Source organism: Bombina bombina, chromosome 9 (assembly GCF_027579735.1).
Source record: "Bombina bombina isolate aBomBom1 chromosome 9, aBomBom1.pri, whole genome shotgun sequence".
NCBI lineage: Eukaryota > Metazoa > Chordata > Amphibia > Anura > Bombinatoridae > Bombina > Bombina bombina.
In genome coordinates, this window is record NC_069507.1 from 40,117,310 (window position 1) to 40,138,871 (window position 21,562).

Here is a 21,562-nt window from a genome sequence, read left to right on the forward strand (position 1 = left end):
CTATCCACATCCCAGGAGTGGAAAATTGGGAAGCGGATTTTCTGAGTCGTCAGACATTGCATCCGGGGGAGTGGGAACTCCATCCGGAAATCTTTGCCCAAGTCACTCAACCGTGGGGCATTCCAGACATGGATCTGATGGCCTCTCGTCAGAACTTCAGAGTTCCTTACTACGGGTACAGATCCAGGGATCCCAAGGCGGCTCTAGTGGATGCACTAGTAGCACCTTGGACCTTCAAACTAGCTTATGTGTTCCCGCCGTTTCCTCTCATCCCCAGGCTGGTAGCCAGGATCAATCAGGAGAGGGCGTCAGTGATTTTGATAGCTCCTGCGTGGCCACGCAGGACTTGGTATGTCATCGGCTCCACCATGGAAGCTACCTTTGAGAGACCTTCTTGTTCTAGGTCCGTTCGACCCACTCCAGCTGACTGCTTGGAGATTGAACGCTTGATCTTATCAAAGCGAGGGTTCTCAGATTCTGTTATTAATACTCTTGTTCAGGCCTGAAAGCCTGTAACCAGAAAAATTACCACATAATTTGGTATATCTGTTGGTGTGAATCTGCGGGATTCCCTTGGGACAAGGTTAAGATTCCTAAGAGTCTATCCTTCCTTCGAGAAGGATTGGAAAAAGGATTATCTGCAAGTTCCTTGATGGGACAGATTTCTGCCTTGTCTGTGTTACTTCACAAAAAGCTGGCAGCTGTGCCAGATGTTCTAGCCTTTGTTCAGGCTCTGGTTAGAATCAAGCCTGTTTACAAAATTTTGACTCCTCCTTGGAGTCTCAACCTAGTTCTTTCAGTTCTTCAGGGGGTTCCGTTTGAACCCTTACATTCCGTTGATATTAAGTTATTATCTTGGAAAGTTTTGTTTTTGGTTGCAATTTCTTCTGCTAGAAGAGTTTCAGAATTATCTGCTCTGCAGTGTTCTTCTCCTTATCTGGTGTTCCATGCAGATAAGGTGGTTTTGCGTACTAAACCTGGTTTTCTTCCAAAAGTTGTTTCTAACAAAAACATTAACCAGGAGATAGTTGTGCCTTCTTTGTGTCCTAATCCAGTTTCAAAGAAGGAACGTTTGTTGCACAACTTGGATGTAGTTCGTGCTCTCAAATTTTACTTAGCAGCTACTAAGGATTTCAGACAAACTTTGTCTTTGTTTGTTGTTTATTCTGGTAAACGGAGAGGTCAAAAAGCAACTTCTACCTCTCTCTCCTTCTGGATTAAAAGCATTATCCGATTGGCTTATGAGACTGCCGGACGGCAGCCTCCTGAAAGAATCACAGCTCACTCCACTAGGGCTGTGGCTTCCACATGGGCCTTCAAGAACGAGACTTCGGTTGATCAGATATGTAAGGCAGCGACTTGGTCTTCACTGCACACTTTTTCTAAATTTTACAAATTTGATACTTTTGCTTCTTCTGAGGCTATTTTTGGGAGAAAGGTTTTGCAAGCCGTGGTGCCTTCCATTTAGGTGACCTGATTTGCTCCCTCCCTTCATCCGTGTCCTAAAGCTTTGGTATTGGTTCCCACAAGTAAGGATGACGCCGTGGACCGGACACACCTATGTTGGAGAAAACAGAATTTATGTTTACCTGATAAATTACTTTCTCCAACGGTGTGTCCGGTCCACGGCCCGCCCTGGTTTTTTTAATCAGGTCTGATAATTTATTTTCTTTAACTACAGTCACCACGGTAACATATGGTTTCTCCTATGCAAATATTCCTCCTTAACGTCGGTCGAATGACTGGGGTAGGCGGAGCCTAGGAGGGATCATGTGACCAGCTTTGCTGGGCTCTTTGCCATTTCCTGTTGGGGAAGAGAATATCCCACAAGTAAGGATGACGCCGTGGACCGGACACACCGTTGGAGAAAGTAATTTATCAGGTAAACATAAATTCTGTTATCTTTCATGCGGGTAAGGCGGTTCATCGTACTAAGTTAGGTTTCTTTCCTAAGATTGTTTTCTACTAGAAATATTAATCTGAAGATATTTGTTCCATCTCCGTGGCCGAAGCCTCCTTTCCGTTAAAGAACGTCTGTTGCACATTTGGATGTGGTTCGTGCCCTAAAATTCTATTTAGAGGCGACTAAGGACTTTTGCAAGTCTCCTGCTCTTTTGTTTGTTTTTCTAGGAAACGTAGAGGTCAGAAAGCTTCTGCTTCTACTCCATCTTTTTAATTGCGAAGTGTGATTTGCATGGCGTATGAGTCTGCTGGGAAGCAACCTCCAGAGAGAATTACGGCTCATTCCACCAGGGTTGTAGCCTCTTCTTGGTTTTTAAAAAAAAAAAAAACACGAAGCTTCCATGGAGCAAATTTGCAAGGCTGCAACTTGGTCTCCTTTACATACTTTTTCCAAATTTTACAGATTTGATACTTTTGCCTCGGCTGAGGCGGCTTTTGGGAGAAAGGTTCTTCAAGCGTTGGTGCCTTTTTGTTTAAGCATGCTTGTTCTTATCCCTCCCTATTCATCTGTGTCCTCTAGCATGGGTATTGGTTCCCAACAGTAATTAAGATGATCCCATAAAATCACCATATCTTAGGAAGAAAACACAATTTATGCTTACCTGATAAATGTATTTCTTCAAGATATGGTGAGTCTACAGATCTACCCTGTTTTGTCTATTTATAAGTGTTTTTGTCTAAACCTCAGACACCTCCGCACCTTGTGTTACTCTCCTTTCTCCATTTACTTTCGGTCGAATGACTGGGGGTTGTGGGTAAAGAAGTGATACTTAACAGTTTTACTGTGGTGCTTTTTGCCGCCTCCTGATGGCCAGGAGTGATATTCCCAACAGTAATTAAGATGAACCCGTGGACTCGCCATATCTTGAAGAAATACATTTATCAGGTAAGCATAATTTTTTTTCAGAAGCTGGCTGCTTGGAAAATGAACACCTAGTCCTGTCTAGACGTGGGTTTTCGGAGGCAGTCATTGATATACTATGCTTCAAACTCGTAAACCTGTTACTCTTGGATTTACCATAAGAGATGGCGTAAATAAAAAATTTTGGTGTGAAGCTAAAGGTTTTTCTTGGAGTCGGGTAAGGATTCCTCAAATTTGATCTTTTCTTCAGGATGGCCTGGAGAAATGTTTGTCAGTCAGTACTCTGAAAGGTCAGATTTCTGCTCTGTCTATCCTTTTGCACAAGCGTCTGGCAGAATTACCATATATTCAAGATTTTTTTCAGGCCCTGGTCAGAATCTGGCCTGTGTTTAAACCTGTTGCTCCTCCTTGGAGCCTTAACCTAGTTCTTAAAGTTTTGCAGCAGGCGCCGTTTGAGCGATGCATTGTTGTTGATATAAAATTGTCTTCTTGGAAGGTTTCGTTTCTTCTTGCTATTTCTTCCGTTCGCAGAGTTTCTGAGCTTTCAGCTCTGCAGTGTGATTCCGTACCTTATTTGTCATGCAGATAAGGCGGTTCTTCGTGCTAAATTGGGGTGTCTCCTCATAAGGAATGTCTTTTGCATAACTTTGACGTTGTGCATGCTCTAAAATTTTACAAGTTACTAAAGATTTTAGGCAATCTTCTGCCCTTTTTGTTTTTTTTCTCTGGAAAGCGTAATGGTCAGAAGGCCACTTCTACGCTATTTCCCTCTGGGTAAGGAGTATGATTAGTTTTGCTTATGAAACTGCTGGCAGCAGCCTCCTGAGAGAATTACGGCTCATTCCACTAGGGCTGTCTCCTCTTCTTGGGCTTTTAAGCTTCTGTGGAACAGATTTGCAAGGCGGCAACATGGTCCTCTTTGCATACTTTTTCCAAATTCTACAAATTTGATACTTTTGCCTCGGCTGAGGGCTCTTTTGGGAGAAAGGTTCTTCAAGCGGTTGTGCCTTCTGTTAAAGGGACACTGAACCCAAATTTTTTCTTTCGTGATTCAGATAGAGCATGCAATTTTAAATAACTTTCTAATTTACTCCTATTATCAATTTTTCTTCGTTCTCTTGCTTTCTTTATTTGAAAAAGAAGGCATCTAAGCATTTTTTTTGTTTCAGCACCATGGAAAGCACTTGTTTATTGGTAGGTGAATTTACCCACCAATCGGCAAGAACAGTGTGTTCACCAAAAATGGGCTGGCATCTAAACTTTCTTGCATTTCAAATAAAGATACCAAGAGAATGAAAAAATTTGATAATATGAGTAAATTAGAAAGTTGCTTAAAATTGCATGCTCTATCTGAATCACGATAGAAAAAAATTTGGGTTCAGTGTCCATTTAAGGTCATCCTGTCTTGTTCTCCCTCCCTATTCATTCCATGTCCTCTAGCTTGGGTATTGGTTCCCACTGGTAGTTGGAATGACGTGGACTCTCCATGCCATAGGAAAGAAAACAAAATTTTACCTGATAAATTTCTTTTTTTCTGGGCATGGAGAGACCACAACCCTGCCCTCTTCTTTTTTTTTTAATTTTTTTTTTTTTTTTAATTATAATTCTGCAGTTTTTTTTTTTTTTTGAGTAAACCTCAGACACCTTTTCACCCTTGTGTTTCTTCTTTTTCCATTTTCCTTTGGCTGAATGACTGGGGATTATAGGTAAGGAAAGTTACTTAACAGCTTTGCTGGGGTGCTCTTTGCCTCCTCCTGCTGGCCAGGAGTTGAATATCCCACTAATAATTGGAATGACGACGTGGACTCTCCATGCCCGGAAAGAAAGAAATTTATTAGGTAAGCATACATTTTTGTTTTCTATACTGTTTGGGTATTGCAATCCATTTTCTTAATTTCAGTCTTAGACACAAACATTTTTTACAGGATTTATTTGGCCAGTTGGATTCATTTTGTGATCCCTGTGACCTCAGTAAAAAGGCTCTGAAGTTTATTCTAGTAGAGCTGGGAACTTCCTTATGGTCTATGCACAGTGACAAGTTAGTTGAGACAGTCACAATATCCCCAATGACAAAGGTAAACGCTATTTGTCAGCAATCAAGTAGTACAATGCTTGCAGCTCTCATGCCGGACGTTGTGTATGTTTAATCCCTTTTACTAGTATTAGTAATGAATAACACTTTATGATTTGACCATATATTTTTGCATAATAATGAGATCAGTGCTGATGATCAAACTCCTGACACAAACAAAAAATCCAAGTATTCTGCCCTTTTAATTATTCACTCAATATTTTGGGTAAAATTGGAAATATTCATTTCTTTGGTATAAACTTACCCGTTTTCCTTTAAGTGGCACAAGTTATTATTAACCTATATTCTGGTAAGTTCATGTGAGCAACCTGCTTTTGCCAGTTTTGTAGTTTTCTGCAGGTGCCAACTTCGTTGTGTGTGGACTGGCTTTTTCTGTAACACATGACTGTCTTTCTGTCTCTTTCGTGCTTTTAATACGACTCCCCCCTGTAGCTATCCTGTCTCTGTTCCCTTGTGGTGATGAAGCCTCTTTGTTTCCTAATTAAAGAAAAGTCACAGATGTGTGAAAAGTAGGCCACAGGTCGAAGGTTGCGTGCTCCTATCCCATCCAAAATTAGAAGTGACAGACATCTCTTTGCTCCACCACTAATTTGCCACTGTGTTAAATGCCTTCAGAGCCCCAATTAAAATGAAAAGTTCTTGGGTTCTGATGAACAGACAGATTGCTTTATTTATGGTGGAAGCCGTCACCAACAGTAATTGAGGCACATCCTTGAACAAATACAATTTTTTCCATTCAGGAGTAGCGCCAGGCTGACAGGGTCGTGTAGGTCAAGCTCACCGAAACAAGAGGCCAAAGAAAGCCAAAACCATCGTTCCATTCATCTTAACACAAGTCTCCATTGTTCACGTTAACTGTTTAGGCGTGTGAGGTGCCCCAGAAGCCTTTTGAGGTCTAATTATGCTTTCCGTATTAATCAATGTTAAATCATATTTAGACAAGTCTACCACCATCGTTGCCTGCTATATTTCCCCCCATGTTTCTCTATTTTGTCTCCTGATAGGAGTATACCAACACATCCTGGGTAAGGTGTTGTGCTTTCACTATAAAGTGTAAGGTTCCTTATTTGTGGATCAAGCTTTAAAGACAACTGTGCAGCTTCTAAAAACACATCTGCATGTTTTTTCATTGTTGCACCTGATAATCTAACTCCTGTCCTCAAAACTTTTTTCATGCTGCTTAGACATGCCCTTTAATTTTTTGTGCCTAGGAATATATTTGTCCATTAGCACAAGTTTCCTGTTCTAATATCTGTTTAATTAGCTCTTCCTGACCTATTGTATGCAAATAAATCATTAAAGGTATCTAAACCCAAACATGTTTATTTCATGATTTCAGCTAGCTCCCAGTCATGCATTGATGCTCTTTCAACAAGATACCAAGAGTATGGAGCAATTAGAATAACAGAAGTAAATTGGAACGTTGTTTAAAATTCTATGCGCTGTCTGAATCATGAAAGAAAAATGTTGCAGTCTGTCTGAGTAAAGACTCTTTGATGCTTTAAGGTGGTGCGGCTGTCTTCTCTTTTTTGCTGCATTGTTTGGGGTATTGTGCTGGAACCTTGCAGCTTGCACACCTGCTTCATTTCGAGTGCATAGGGTTAGGGTAAGTGCTCAAAAGACTGAGCCAAAACTGATAGATAAAATAAAAAAGGAGTGAGAATATCAAGTATGTAAAAAGACAATGTATTCAGCTCCTATGGTGTGAATAGACAATTTATTATGAATAAGTGTGCTATAAAAATATACAAAATGCCGGGATAAGAAAATATAATACATATATTAATTTAAAATATATTTGCCATCTAAAAAACAATAGTATTCCTAGGTACCTTATAGCTCGTGAGCGAACGTACTGCTGTAAAGGCTGAGACCTTAGTCACATGACTACTAGATGTCCAATCCAGATTGCTCAATCACGGTAGGTTATTTTCTTTCAAAGTGGTCTTGCTAGATACAGTATATCAGATGTGTGAGAGCGTTTATCCTCTGTATGTCTGTATAGGTCAAGTACTCTCGCGGGTGATTTCAGCTTTCCAGTGGATCTGTGGCTCCTTAACTGATCGCTGTTGTGACTTCTGTACTCACTTTTGTAACATCAAAACCAGCAACTGAATTTATCTATAATTTTCAAACCCTCCAACCCCTAGGATTAAACTCAGAATTAGACATTTCACATTTTTGTAAATTATATAACATCATATTTAATTACTCTGTATCTCTTTAAAGTATCTTATTCTATAAAATCCACGCACACTCTAGAATATATTCTTTTTTCCAACCCAATATATATATAAAAAATTGTGTATCAGATTCTATAACATAGGATATCGCCTAATAGAAAAGAAAGAGATTTTAAGTACTGTTATGAATTGTCCTTCACACATAATTTATAATATGATAGATGAGAGCCAGTGTATTAGGATTAATGTACATAAACAAGTAAATCGTAGGCTCTGTTATTTAATATCCTACTATATGATCAAGATAATTGTTATGGTTTGTATAAGTATAAGGGAAGTAAATTTGATATCGGTATATACCACCTTAAAACCACAGGAGGTGAAATTGACTCTCCAATCAAGCATACATAACATCAAAACCATCTAAGGAAAACTTAATAAAGCTATGAGAAGCATAGGTTAGCTGTATTCAGAAGCGCTACGACAGGGTATTAAGCATAGAGTTAATAGTCGTTAAGTACAAAGTATAACTGGTGCCTGTCCAACTGTGGTGCTTTAGTGATCAAATGCTACGCGTTTCAGCAGCATTACCTGCCTTTATTATCAAGATCTTGTTAAAGGCAGGTAATTCTGCTGAAACGCGTAGATTTTGATCACTAAACCACCATAAGCGTATCTGCTACAGGAGCTGGACAGGCACAAGTTATACTTTGTACTTTACGAGTGATGCACAGATCTCAACCTGTTTTATGTCCCTTTAATTCCCTCGATAACCTTTGCTAAAGGAACAGCATTGTACTACTGGGAGCTAACTGAACACATCTACTCAGCCAATCACAATAAACGAATGTGTGCAGGCACCAATTACCAGCTAGCTCCCGCTAGTGTAGGATATGTACATATTCTTTTTCAACTATGGATACCAAAAGAACAAAGTACATTAGATAATCAAAGTGAAGTTAAGTGTCTTAAAATTACCTGCTCTATCTGACTCATGCAAGTTTAATTTTGACTTTCTATCCCTTTAATTTAATAAAACTTAAGTTGTGCAAATGTTTTTATACGAATATCACACTAGTGCATTCCTATAACCGGGTTTAACTTTCACAGAGCTTGTTGCTCCAGACCTCAACAAAACTGCTTTCTCCTTTTTTTTTAAATTGCTGCTCCAACGTAAACTTCAAATATGTGTTTAAAGGGGCATGAAAGTTTGTTCACATAGAGCAAGCTATTTAAATAGACTTTTCAGTTCTGCTTTTATTTTATGTACTTAATTATTTTGTGGGCTGAGGAGCAGCAGGTGATTGGTAAATTCTTACATATATCTCTTGTCATTGGGTCACCAGATGTGTTCATCTAGCTCTCAGTAATGCATTTCTGCTCCAGAGCAGGGATTAAATACATATTAATATACAACAATAATAAAAAGATGTATAAAGAACATAAACATCAGTTCTTGGCCTGTTTGTAAAACGTACACTTGCTTTCTTGTTTTGTCAAAAGTCTAAAACTATTTTTCTTTTCTTCTTTCAGCAATCCAGAGTTTTTAACCAAAACAAGTTGTGTCCTAGAAAAGTTCTCTGAGTGCAGCCTGGCGTTCATGTCAAGAAATCCCACAATGGAGGATCACGTTTACGTCACTTTACTTTGGGTTTTTCTTCTCTTAAACCATGTTCAAGGTGGGTTAGAACTTTATTTTCATTTATTTTTTGTTTAAACATTTCACTATACAGTGTTGCAAATTATAACTATTGTGAACCTATAACTATACAAATATCACTTTATTTTAGGCAATTGCCTCTGGGTATGTAGGCCGATTCATGTGGTATTTATCCTTGCCTTTGTTTCATGCATATAAGCGTTAGCTAAATTATTTAGGTTGTGATTATAATCAGAATTCACCATAGAATGGTCTAATATTTGTGTTTCTGTATTAGGACTGTTTGCAGTCTGTAATACCTGTTTCCGCTTAAAGGACCAATAATTACAGTAGATTTGCATAATCAATAAATTTGCACACTAAAAAGACAATGCAATAGCACTTAGTCTAAACTCTAAATGAGTTGTGTATTTCCTCCACTCCTGTATCATGTGACAGCCATCAGCCAATCACAATGCATAGACGTATATTCTGAAAATTCTTGCACATGCTCAGTAGGAGCTGGTGACTTAAAAGTGTAAATATAAAGACGGTGCACATTTTGTTAATTGAAGTACATTGGAAAGTAGTTTAAAATTGTATGTCCTATCTGTATCATAAGTTTAATTTTGACTTGTGTCTCTCTTTAAAGTTGTTGGGAACACATTGAGGGGATAAACATACAATTCAGTGTCCTTTTAAGTAGATGGCTTCTTTGCATTAAATCCAAATTATACTAATGTTTAAGTGTTTGCCTATTTGTAAATGTCACATGTTTCTTAATTACGGTTTTGCTTTATATGCGTTTAACGCCTTTCAAAAATAAAATGCTTTAAATAAATATTTGGGGTTCCAGGGATGAAATTTATATAAAGCTATGAAGTAGGAGCCAAAGGTGAATTGTTTGGCACTGTGGCTTCCTGGGTTTTTCCAGCCCTGCAGGTTAGTGTTTGGCAAGATACTAAATATATTCTTATCTGGGGCCGTTTACGTTGTTTGTTCAGTTATAGTGGTTTATATAATGCACTGTGACCTGTAGTGGTTCATTTAGTCCATTGCAGAAGCTTTTTTAGTGCAATCATTGGGAATGGGAAGTTATTAATTATGGCTTGTTTTTAACACATTACTTCCCTTTTTTACTAGTATTATTTCCTTTATGGCTAAGCTTGCCTGACACAGCAGTGTTACTTTCCATTTCATGTATAAATCATCTGTGCAATGACTGCTTTACACGCTATGTCACTGTGTGTAGGTAGGCAGCGGGATGCAGTCACAGACTTCCTGTGGTGAAGGGAAGATGTTCTCACAGTAGAGGAAAACTCGCATCATATGTCATTGTTCTAAAGATTTTATGTGTATGTCACACTTTGTGGTTGATAGTCATTCTATTACTTTATAGTTTTTTGTATTTGTGTTACGTACTGTGTGGAGACACAATTGATATGCAAATTAACCACTCACTGCTGAATTAAAGGGACAGTCTAGGCCAAAATAAACTTTCATGATTCAGGTAGAGCATGTAATTTTAAACAATTTTCCAATTTACTTTTATCACCAATTTTGCTTTGTTCTCTTGGTATTCTTAATTGAAAGCTTAACCTAGGAGGTTCATATGCTAATTTCTTAGACCTTGAAGCCCACCTCTTTCAGATTGCATTTTAACAGTTTTTCACCACTAGAGGGTGTTAGTTCACATATTTCATATAGATAACACTGTGCTCGTGCACGTGAAGTAATCTGGGAGCAGGCACTGATTGGCTAGACTGCAAGTCTGTCAAAAGAACTGAAAAAAGGGGCGGTTTGCAGAGGCTTAGATACAAGATATTCACAGAGGTTAAAAGTATATTATAACTGTGTTGGTTATGCAAAACTGGGAAATGGGTAATAAAGGGATTATCTATCTTTTAAAACAATAAAAATTCTGGTGTAGACTGTCCCTTTAAATAAATATACTGTAGATTGGTTTTCTGTTTACCATATGGTATTTCTAAAGATCTTTTTAAAGGGTCTCAAGTCAATAATGTTGGCCTGCACAGCTGTAGAGTGCTATTGTAATGATACAATATATACATTTTTCTAATAGCTTGTAAAATACAGTGCCCCTCTCCACTGACATCTGTAGCCTCTCGGTATAAATGTTTTTCCAAACTAATGTGTATAAAAGGGACACAGGGGAACATAATTATAGGGACAAAGTGAGGGTTTAGATTATATAGTGTGGTTGAAGAGGCAATGGAGAGGGAGGAAATGTAGGAGGCTGCTGGGGCCTTTGCAGGAATGCATTTATAGCTTGATGTCCTAAAACTTCTAGAGCAACATGAGCTGGCTCAGTATGAAATGAATACTAGATAAACAGGGAGTCCTATTCGCCCATGCTCAGAACAGGCGGCATGCTTCCTAAGTTGCCAAACATGTCCGCTTCCTTATCAAATTGCAGACAGTGGCTACACTGCTTATTTTGCAAGAAACAAGTTGTTTGCTTTTACATAATCTGTTTATTTTTATTTTTACTTTAACATATTTGTTTTTACTGAAGGAGAAAAGTTTAACCGCCATGCACAACGCGGCTTGTGGGCGCATGATGAGCTGTTTTCATCATGTAGGGGATTGCTGAACAAAAGCAGTTTTTGGCGATTCCCCTGCACTACAAGCTGGGGATAGTTGGTGCCTCGTGAGCGTCACTCCCATGCTTCATGGGACTGCTGGTGACGTCGCCACATAGGCACGTGGTGACGTCGCCACATAGGCACGTGGTGACGTCGCCACATAGGCACGTGGTGACGTCGCCACATAGGCACGTGGTGACGTCGCCACATAGGCACGTGGTGACGTCGCCACATAGGCACGTGGTGACGTCGCCACATAGGCACGTGGTGACGTCGCCACATAGGCACGTGGTGACGTCGCCACATAGGCACGTGGTGACGTCGCCACATAGGCACGTGGTGACGTCGCCACATAGGCACGTGGTGACGTCGCCACATAGGCACGTGGTGACGTCGCCAAAGTGGCAGAACAGGGAAGCTTAGTGTAGCTGCTAGGGAGCTTGATGGGTGGGTTCTTCAAAGCTCTCGCTCTAAGCTCCCTTAGCAGCTACAAACCTCCCAAGACCCCTCGTTTGAAAGAAAATTGTCTTTTTAGCAGTACCACACAGCAGATTTGCTTTGGAATGTGTAATTATATGTGCAATTAAAAAAATCTGGTATGTTTAGAGACCCCTAATAAAGTCTTTTCTAGTAGACAAGTTCCTTTCTCAGAAAAAGATATGAAATTTGTCTGTATAGTCAGTTGATCACTGTGGTAACAGTGAACACTTTGCATGAAAAAAAAAGTGGTTTTATTTCTCTACATTACAATGGGACCTCTCCCTCCCTATATTATAACCCACAAAAGCCCCTATGGGCCCCTATTTCACATGTGACTATCTTTCATGACAATTTAGTAAGGCAGGGCCTATGATTACCCAAAAAATGAACTTGCCCACCAGGCGAGTAACTGAACAAAATGACCAGCCTGCAAGAAAATGTACTCACCCGTGCGTATCTGCATGTGTGTATATTATACATTAAAAAGGACAAAGTACACCTTGTTATAATCTCACAAACTTGTATTCTTTATTTTTGTATACATTCCTGACATTGGTCCAATTATACAATCATTTAACTACGTAATAGTGCAACATTAGACTTTTAGTGAACTAGTATTGATATATTTTAAGCAAATATTGAAAATTAAAATTAGTAACTGAGCCTCAGTCATTGTATTGAAGTCAATACAGAAAGTACCTGATCTATGCTGCACATGAAACATTGTTGAAACTGTTAACAGATGTCACTCTGAGTGCTCTGGGAACTTACACTCGCAATCATAAACCTCATTAAAGTGAAGGTCAATTTAGATGAATCGGTGCCCGGTTTTTAATAATCCTATTTAAAACAAGGGCAGTTTAATTCATCAAAATTGACATTTCAGTATTTTTCGTCAAATACTTAGCTTTTAATCTTCACAGCTTCTCCCCGGCCGTCGGAAGCCTCTCCATATGTCAGAAATGTCATTTTGGACCCGCGAAGAGGGCTTGCGACGGGCGGGGGAAGCGCTGAAGCGGCTGTCAGGATTAAAAGGTAAGTATTTTAAGAAAATTAGTGAAATGTGAACTTTGATAAATTAAAGTGCCCTTGTTTTTAATAGGTTTATTAAAAACCTGGCACCAATTCATTGAAATTGACTTTCACGTTAAGTCTTGACACCTCAAACTCTTCTGCTTGTTCCTCATCATTTTCAAGATGATCAAAAGGGATTAGAACCTCTGCAACCTTAGCAATTACTAAATTTGATGTTTCATTTGTAGACCTTTTTGTATGTGACATTTCTCTTTCGTGGCCCTGCTGTTGCCCAATGCCTTAGTGCGTCATTTGGATCAAATTGATCTACTGGTGCAGAATGAAGGTTTACAATCATTAAATCTGACAATGTTGAAGTTATGAGGAAGGAGCGCCAGTCACTTTTGATTATCTTCATTTTGGAAAAGCCTCTTTCAGATTCTGATGTGTTGACTGGCAAAGTTAGGATCAAGTCCATCAAACTCAGAAGATGGCCACATTTATCTCCGAAATCTCTGAGTTCAGGCCAGGTGACTGTTTTCTGCTTCTTCTCCCAGTCATTCTTGTTATATAAACTAGTCTTAAGAACTGTCCATTCATTCTCTATTTTCCTACAATTAACACCCTGTGCCTCTAGGACTGGTTGAAACTGACTGATCAGAGTTCCAATGTCTTCATTGCCAAAGTCTGGAAGAAAGAAAACAAAAAAAATCCTTGCACACACGTTTGATGCTTTTTTTTTGTTCTGCTTAAACTAAGCTATACTAATTAGGACATATTAAAATAAAAATATGTAATTCAATAACATCTTTTTGTTTAATATGTCCTAATCTTATTTTACATTAGAGAAAATCTCTCATTAAATTTTAAATGTAGAAATACATTGAGTTTTCTTTGTCAGGCCATGTTTTGAAGGATGTCACCGATGTTGCCTGAAGAACTCCTTCAATGTCTTCAAAACAATCTTCAAAGCTGGACTGTATTGCTTCCAGAAACTTCTTTTTTGAACTCTTGAAGGCATCATTCTTTCCTTTCAACTTAACTCCTTCAAACCTAGCTGTGCCTTCTTTGTCATACTGAATAGAATAAAGAAGTGACCCAGGGGTACAGGTCTGGACCATATATGAACATAAGATCAAAACCTCTTATAGAGCAAAACAAAAAAGTACATGCCTCTCTTCCAGAGCGATCAGTAATTTTTTTGTCTTTGCGAAACTGTTGTAAACATCTGCAACACTTGCATTTCGGTTCTGAACAGTGTTGGACAAGTTGCATTGCTGTAAAAGCACATCATACATGAAGCATACATACTTGACCATTGACAGACTTATAGCCGCTCTGTAAAAGCATCTGGCCTTTGCTTGCTGTTCTCCTCACACCTTTTGCATCAGGAGATTGGACCTAGAAATAAACAAAGTATACATAATTGTCCAGCTTATCTCTCCTTTTTATTCATTCTCTTTCTCTCTCGCTCTCTCTCTCCCTCTCTCTCTCATATTTTGGTTTCTCAATTTTGAGAGACAGAGAGGGAGGGAGAGCTAGAGGCAGAGAGTGAAGGAGAGCAGCACAGGAGAGATACAAGGAGTTAGAGGTAGGGTGAAAGGGACAGAGAGGGAGGAACAGGAGTGGGGAGGGTGAAATGGAGAGAGAGAAAAGGGGCTTGAGAGACATGGGGAGTAAGGGAAGGCTAGAGAGATAAAGAGAGAGCAGAGGGAAGGGGTAGAGGTCTAAACACCTGATCAAGATGTTGTATGATTGCTTTGTAACCTTTGAGGAAATAGTCAAGTGCATGCCAGAAGTGGCCTACCCAACGTGTCCCATCTGCTCGTGTAGACAATAGTGTCCTCATTTTTCAAAGAAGCATAGCTGTTAAGATTTCCACGGTTGAGTGCCGACTTGTGATAAAATAAATATAACCCTAGAAGTAGATCCTTTAACTTCTGATGACTCTCATTATTGTCTGCTGTGTCCCTGACACTGAGCTGCAAGCGGTGACTCATGCAGTGAATTGCAACGACATGCTTTCTCTGTCCTTTTAATTTCTGCACAACTCCTGCATTTTTTTCCCAGCATCACTGCTGCTCCGTCAGTGCCTATTGAAACTAGTTTCTCCTTCCACGACTGGTCAAGGTGTTGTGTAACTGCTGCATTTACTGCCTGAGAAATTGTTTCAGCATCAGCCTTTTCAACTGACTGCAAAGCCACAAATCTTGTGTGTACCTTGCCTTCTACTTCAAATCTGGTATAAATAATTTCTTCCTCCACCACTGCACTATCAACTGAACCATCACACAAGACTGCAAGAAACTTGGGAGCTCCATATTTTGTTTTTGTATGTTTTCTTTCTTCCTGTGCAATAAAGTGTACAAATGACCGTGCTGATATGGCATTAAGATGGGTATCTCCCACATCCAAACCCTTCATTTTACCAAGTCTGTAAAAAAAAATTAGAGATAAAAATGACCATTTTGCACAGAAAGTATTATAAACTTAGCAGACAGTTAGGGAAAACCCAAACACACTTAAGCATACTTACTTGCACAAATCTAGAAAGTCAGAGAAAGTGATTTAATGGCAAGGAGATGAGCGTTGCGCAACAGTAGTTTTAGTTTCTCTGTGTCTTTGTCATGGTAGCGATTGCCTGTCCAGCAGGTGTTTCAGTCTGCTTTAATTTCGGGTTTGACTCACACTGGACACTCCACAGATTCCCTGATGAAAGCTCATGTGATCGAATACCTTCAAGTTTCATTGTGCTGGTACCTTCCACAAATGCATTCCATTTGTTTGAAAATGCCTGGCATACACTAGATAGCATAACCTGTTTTGAGCTGTTGTGCAAAAGCCACTCTCTCTTTTCCCCTTATCATTAATCATCCAGCTGTCTTTGAATTGTCTCTCTTTTCCTTTTCATATTGTCTGTCCCTTTCTCTCACTTCTGCATCATCTACCTTCTTCTTCTTCGATGGTTCACTGACATTTAGTAATATAGCGCCACATCATATAACCATCACTTTGAAATGGAACAGGAATTATTAGTACGTCTGCAAAATAAAGATTTTTGTAAACCTGAGCAGCAGTGTCTGCGGCCAGTATTCTGCTCCCAAAAAAATAGTGCGCATGCTGTGACATCGCTAAGGTAACTTCCAGAAGCATGGTCGGTATGTCAGAAAAATATAGAGTGATGCAAACCTGAGCAGCAATTTCTTTAATTTCCACTGGTATTGTAGTCCATACAAAATTGAGCATCAGCTGCGACATCGCTAACAAGGTACTTAGTATTGTGCCCCACAAAACATAAAGCGTCTGCCGTTAACGAGGGTGTTTGCTGTGACATCAATCTGTTCCGGAACACAAGCTTGTAATCAATGCTCCCAAATAAAAGTGCGTATGCTCCCAAAAAATATAGTGCACCCTGCTGTGACATCATTAACAGGCCACAAGCTAGTTTTAAGGGGCTGCTGTAAAAAAATAGTGCGGCTGCACTATTAACCCCTTAATGACCGGACCATTTTTCAATTTTCTTACCCTTAATGACAATGGCTATTTTTACATTTCTGCAGTGTTTGCGTTTAGCTGTAATTTTCCTCTTACTCGTTTACTTTACCCACACATATTATATACCGTTTTTCTTGTCATTAAATGGACTTTCTAAAGATACCATTATTTTCATCATATCTTATAATTTACTAAAAAAAAAGATAAAATATGAGGAAAAAATGAAAAAAAACACACTTTTTCTAACTTTGACCCCCAAAATCTGTTACACATCTACAATCACCAAAAAACACCCATGCTAAATAGTTTATAAATTTCATCCTCAGTTTAGAAATACCCAATGTTTACATGTTCTTTGCTTTTTTTTGCAATTTATGGGGCAATAAATACAAGTAGCACTTTGCTATTTCCAAACCACTTTTTTTCAAAATTAGCGCTAGTTACTTTGGAACCCTGATATCTGTCAGGAATACCTGAATATCCCTTGACATGTATATATAGTGTTTTAGAAGACATCCCAAAGTATTGATCTAGGCTCATTTTGGTATATTTCATGCCACCATTTCACCGCCAAATGCGATTGAAAAAGTGTACTTTTTTTTTTTTTTTTTTTACAAATTTTATCACAAACTTTAGGTTTCCCACTGAAATTATTTACAAACAGCTTCTGCAATTATGGCACAAATGGTTGTAAATGCTTCTCTGGGATCCCCTTTTTCAGAAATAACAGACTTTTATATGGCTTTGTGGTTGCTTTTTGGTAATTAGAAGGCCGCTAAATGCCGCTGCGCACCACACATGTTTTATGCCCAGGAGTGAAGGGGTTAATTAGGGAGCTTGTAGGGTTAATTTTAGCTTTAGTGTAGTAAACAACCCCAAGTATTGATCTAGGCCCATTTTGGTATATTTTATGCCACCATTTCACCGCCAAATGCGAGCAAATGATAAAAAAAAAACTTTAAATTTTTCACAATTTTAGGTTTCTCACTGAAATTATTTACAAACAGCTTGTGCTATTATGGCAGAAATTGTTGTAAAAGCTTCTCTGGGATCCCCTTTGTTCAGACATAGCAGACTTATATGGCTTTGGCGTTGCTTTTTGGTAATTAGAAGGCCGCTAAATGCTGCTGCGCACCACACGTGAATTATGCCCAGCAGTGAAGGGGTTAAATTAGGTAGCTTGTAGGGAGTTTGCTGGGTTAATTTTAGAGATCAGCCTCCCACCTGACACATCCCACCCCCTGATCCCTCCCAAACAGCTCTCTTCCCTCCCCCACCCCACAATTGTTCCCGCCATCTTAAGTACTGGCAGAAAGTCTGCCAGTACTAAATAAAAGAGGTTTTTTTTTTTTTTTTTTTTAAATAAAAATAATAAAATATTTTAGTTGTGATGGACCCCTGCCTTAGGACCAACCTCCCTGATCCCCCCCCTCCAGCTCTCTAACCCTCTCCCCTACCTAATTACCGCCATCTTGGGTACTGGCAGCTGTCTGCCAGTACCCAGTTTGGCCCCACAAACCAAAGTATTTTAATTTTATTTATAACTTTTATTTTTAATTATTTCTGTAGTGTAGCAGCCCCCCCACAATACCCCCACCCCTTCCCCCTCCCAGATCCTTTTATATGTAAAAAAAAAAATTAACTTTTCTCCAACATAGGTGTGTCCGGTCCACGGCGCCATCCTTACTTGTGGGATATTCTCTTCCCCAACAGGAAATGGCAAAGAGCCCAGCAAAGCTGGTCACATGATCCCTCCTAGGCTCCGCCTTCCCCAGTCATTCTCTTTGCCGTTGTACAGGCAACATCTCCACGGAGATGGCTTAGAGTTTTTTGGTGTTTAACTGTAGTTTTTATTATTCAATCAAGAGTTTGTTATTTTAAAATAGTGCTGGTATGTACTATTTACTCTGAAACAGAAAAGAGATGAAGATTTCTGTTTGTAAGAGGAAAATGATTTTAGCAACCGTTACTAAAATCGATGGCTGTTTCCACACAGGACTGTTGAGAGGAATTAACTTCAGTTGGGGGAAACAGTGAGCAGACTTTTGCTGCTTGAGGTATGACACATTTCTAACAAGACGATGTAATGCTGGAAGCTGTCATTTTCCCTATGGGATCCGGTAAGCCATTTTTGTTACATAAAGAAAAAAAAGGGCTTCACAAGGGCTTTTAAGACTGTAGACATTTTCTGGGCTAAAACGATTGATATATAAGCATATTTTATACTTCATAGCTTTGAGGAATTATTTTATTCTTGGGAATTATGTAAAATAACCGGCAGGCACTGTATTGGACACCTTATTCTCTAGGGGCTTTCCCTAATCATAGGCAGAGCCTCATTTTCGCGCCTCTATTGCGCACTTGTTTTTAGGAAGCATCACATGCAGATGCATGTGTGAGGAGCTCTGATACATAGAAAAGACTTTCTGAAGGCGTCATTTGGTATCGTATTCCCCTTTGGGCTTGGTTGGGTCTCAGCAAAGCAGATACCAGGGACTGTAAAGGGGTTAAATATAAAAACGGCTCCGGTTCCGTTATTTTAAGGGTTAAAGCTTTCAAATTTGGTGTGCAATACTTTTAAGGCTTTAAGACACTGTGGTGAAATTTTGGTGAATTTTGAACAATTCCTTCATACTTTTTCACATTTTCAGTAATAAAGTGTGTTCAGTTTAAAATTTAAAGTGACAGTAACGGTTTTATTTTAAAACGTTTTTTGTACTTTGTTATCAAGTTTATGCCTGTTTAACATGTCTGAACTACCAGATAGACTGTGTTCTGTATGTGGGGAAGCCAAGGTTCCTTCTCATTTAAATAGATGTGATTTATGTGACACAAAATTTAGAGAAAATGATGCCCAAGATGATTCCTCAAGTGAGGGGAGTAAGCATGGTACTGCATCATCCCCTCCTTCGTCTACACCAGTCTTGCCCACACAGGAGGCCCCTAGTACATCTAGTGCGCCAATACTCCTTACTATGCAACAATTAACGGCTGTAATGGATAATTCTATCAAAAACATTTTAGCCAAAATGCCCACTTATCAGCGAAAGCGCGACTGCTCTGTTTTAGAAAATACTGAAGAGCATGAGGACGCTGATGATATTGGTTCTGAAGTGCCCCTACACCAGTCTGAGGGGGCCAGGGAGGTTTTGTCTGAGGGAGAAATTTCAGATTCAGGGAAAATTTCTCAAGCTGAACCTGATGTGATTACATTTAAATTTAAATTGGAACATCTCCGCGCCCTGCTTAAGGAGGTGTTATCTACTCTGGATGATTGTGAGAATTTGGTCATTCCAGAGAAATTATGTAAAATGGACAAGTTCCTAGAGGTCCCGGGGCCCCCCGAAGCTTTTCCTATACCCAAGCGGGTGGCGGACATTGTAAATAAAGAATGGGAAAGGCCCGGCATACCTTTCGTCCCTCCCCCTATATTCAAGAAATTGTTTCCTATGGTCGACCCCAGAAAGGACTTATGGCAGACAGTCCCCAAGGTCGAGGGGGCGGTTTCTACTCTAAACAAGCGCACCACTATACCCATAGAAGATAGTTGTGCTTTCAAAGATCCTATGGATAAAAAATTAGAGGGTTTGCTTAAAAAGATGTTTGTTCAGCAAGGTTACCTTCTACAACCAATTTCATGCATTGTTCCTGTCACTACAGCAGCGTGTTTCTGGTTCGATGAACTAGAAAAGGCGCTCAATAAAGATTCTTCTTATGAGGAGATTTTGGACAGAATTCATGCTCTCAAATTGGCTAACTCTTTCACCCTAGACGCCACTTTGCAATTGGCTAGATTAGCGGCGAAAAATTCTGGGTTTGCTATTGTGGCGCGCAGAGCGCTTTGGCTAAAATCTTGGTCAGCGGATGCGTCTTCCAAGAACAAATTGCTTAACATTCCTTTCAAGGGGAAAACGCTGTTTGGCCCTGACTTGAAAGATATTATTTCTGATATCACTGGGGGCAAGGGCCACGCCCTTCCTCAGGATAGGTCTTTCAAGGCCAAAAATAAACCTAATTTTCGTCCCTTTCGCAGAAACGGACCAGCCCCAAGTGCTACGTCCTCTAAGCAAGAGGGTAATACTTCTCAAGCCAAGCCAGCCTGGAGGCCAATGCAAGGCTGGAACAAAGGTAAGCAGGCCAAGAAACCTGCCACTGCTACCAAGACAGCATGAGATGTTGGCCCCCGATCCGGGACCGGATCTGGTGGGGGGCAGACTCTCTCTCTTCGCTCAGGCTTGGGCAAGAGATGTTCTGGATCCTTGGGCGCTAGAAATAGTCTCCCAAGGTTATCTTCTGGAATTCAAGGGGCTTCCCCCAAGGGGGAGGTTCCACAGGTCTCAATTGTCTTCAGACCACATAAAAAAACAGGCATTCTTACATTGTGTAGAAGACCTGTTAAAAATGGGAGTGATTCATCCTGTTCCATTAGGAGAACAAGGGATGGGGTTCTACTCCAATCTGTTCGTAGTTCCCAAAAAAGAGGGAACATTCAGACCAATCTTAGATCTCAAGATCCTAAACAAGTTTCTCATGGTTCCATCGTTCAAAATGGAAACCATTCGAACAATTCTTCCTTCCATCCAGGAAGGTCAATTCATGACCACGGTGGATTTAAAGGATGCGTATCTACATATTCCTATCCGCAAGGAACATCATCGGTTCCTAAGGTTCGCATTTCTGGACAAGCATTACCAGTTTGTGGCACTTCCGTTCGGATTAGCCACTGCTCCAAGAATTTTCACAAAGGTACTAGGGTCCCTTCTAGCGGTGCTAAGACCAAGGGGCATTGCAGTAGTACCTTACTTGGACGACATACTGATTCAAGCGTCGTCCCTTCCACAAGCAAAGGCTCACACGGACATTGTCCTGGCCTTTCTCAGATCTCACGGGTGGAAAGTGAACGTAGAAAAAAGTTCTCTATCTCCGTCAACAAGGGTTCCCTTCTTGGGAACAATAATAGACTCCTTAGAAATGAGGATTTTTCTGACAGAGGCCAGAAAATCAAAACTTCTAAACTCTTGTCAAATACTTCATTCTGTTCCTCTTCCTTCCATAGCGCAGTGCATGGAAGTAATAGGTTTGATGGTAGCGGCAATGGACATAGTTCCTTTTGCGCGAATTCATCTAAGACCATTACAACTGTGCATGCTCAGTCAGTGGAATGGGGACTATACAGACTTGTCTCCGACGATACAAGTAGATCAGAGGACCAGAGATTCACTCCGTTGG

At 39.8% G+C, this 21,562-nt stretch overlaps 1 protein-coding gene across 2 annotated transcripts in view; it reads left to right on the forward strand.

The window, feature by feature from the left end:
* The window catches only part of BMPR1A (bone morphogenetic protein receptor type 1A), a 232,383-nt gene that overhangs the window by 136,894 nt on the left and 73,927 nt on the right, over positions 1-21,562 (forward strand). For both annotated transcript variants that reach the window (XM_053692047.1, XM_053692048.1), the window contains one exon: positions 8,633-8,778. In XM_053692047.1, the coding sequence (XP_053548022.1) occupies positions 8,633-8,778 (146 nt within the window). The remainder of the gene's footprint in view (positions 1-8,632; positions 8,779-21,562) is intronic.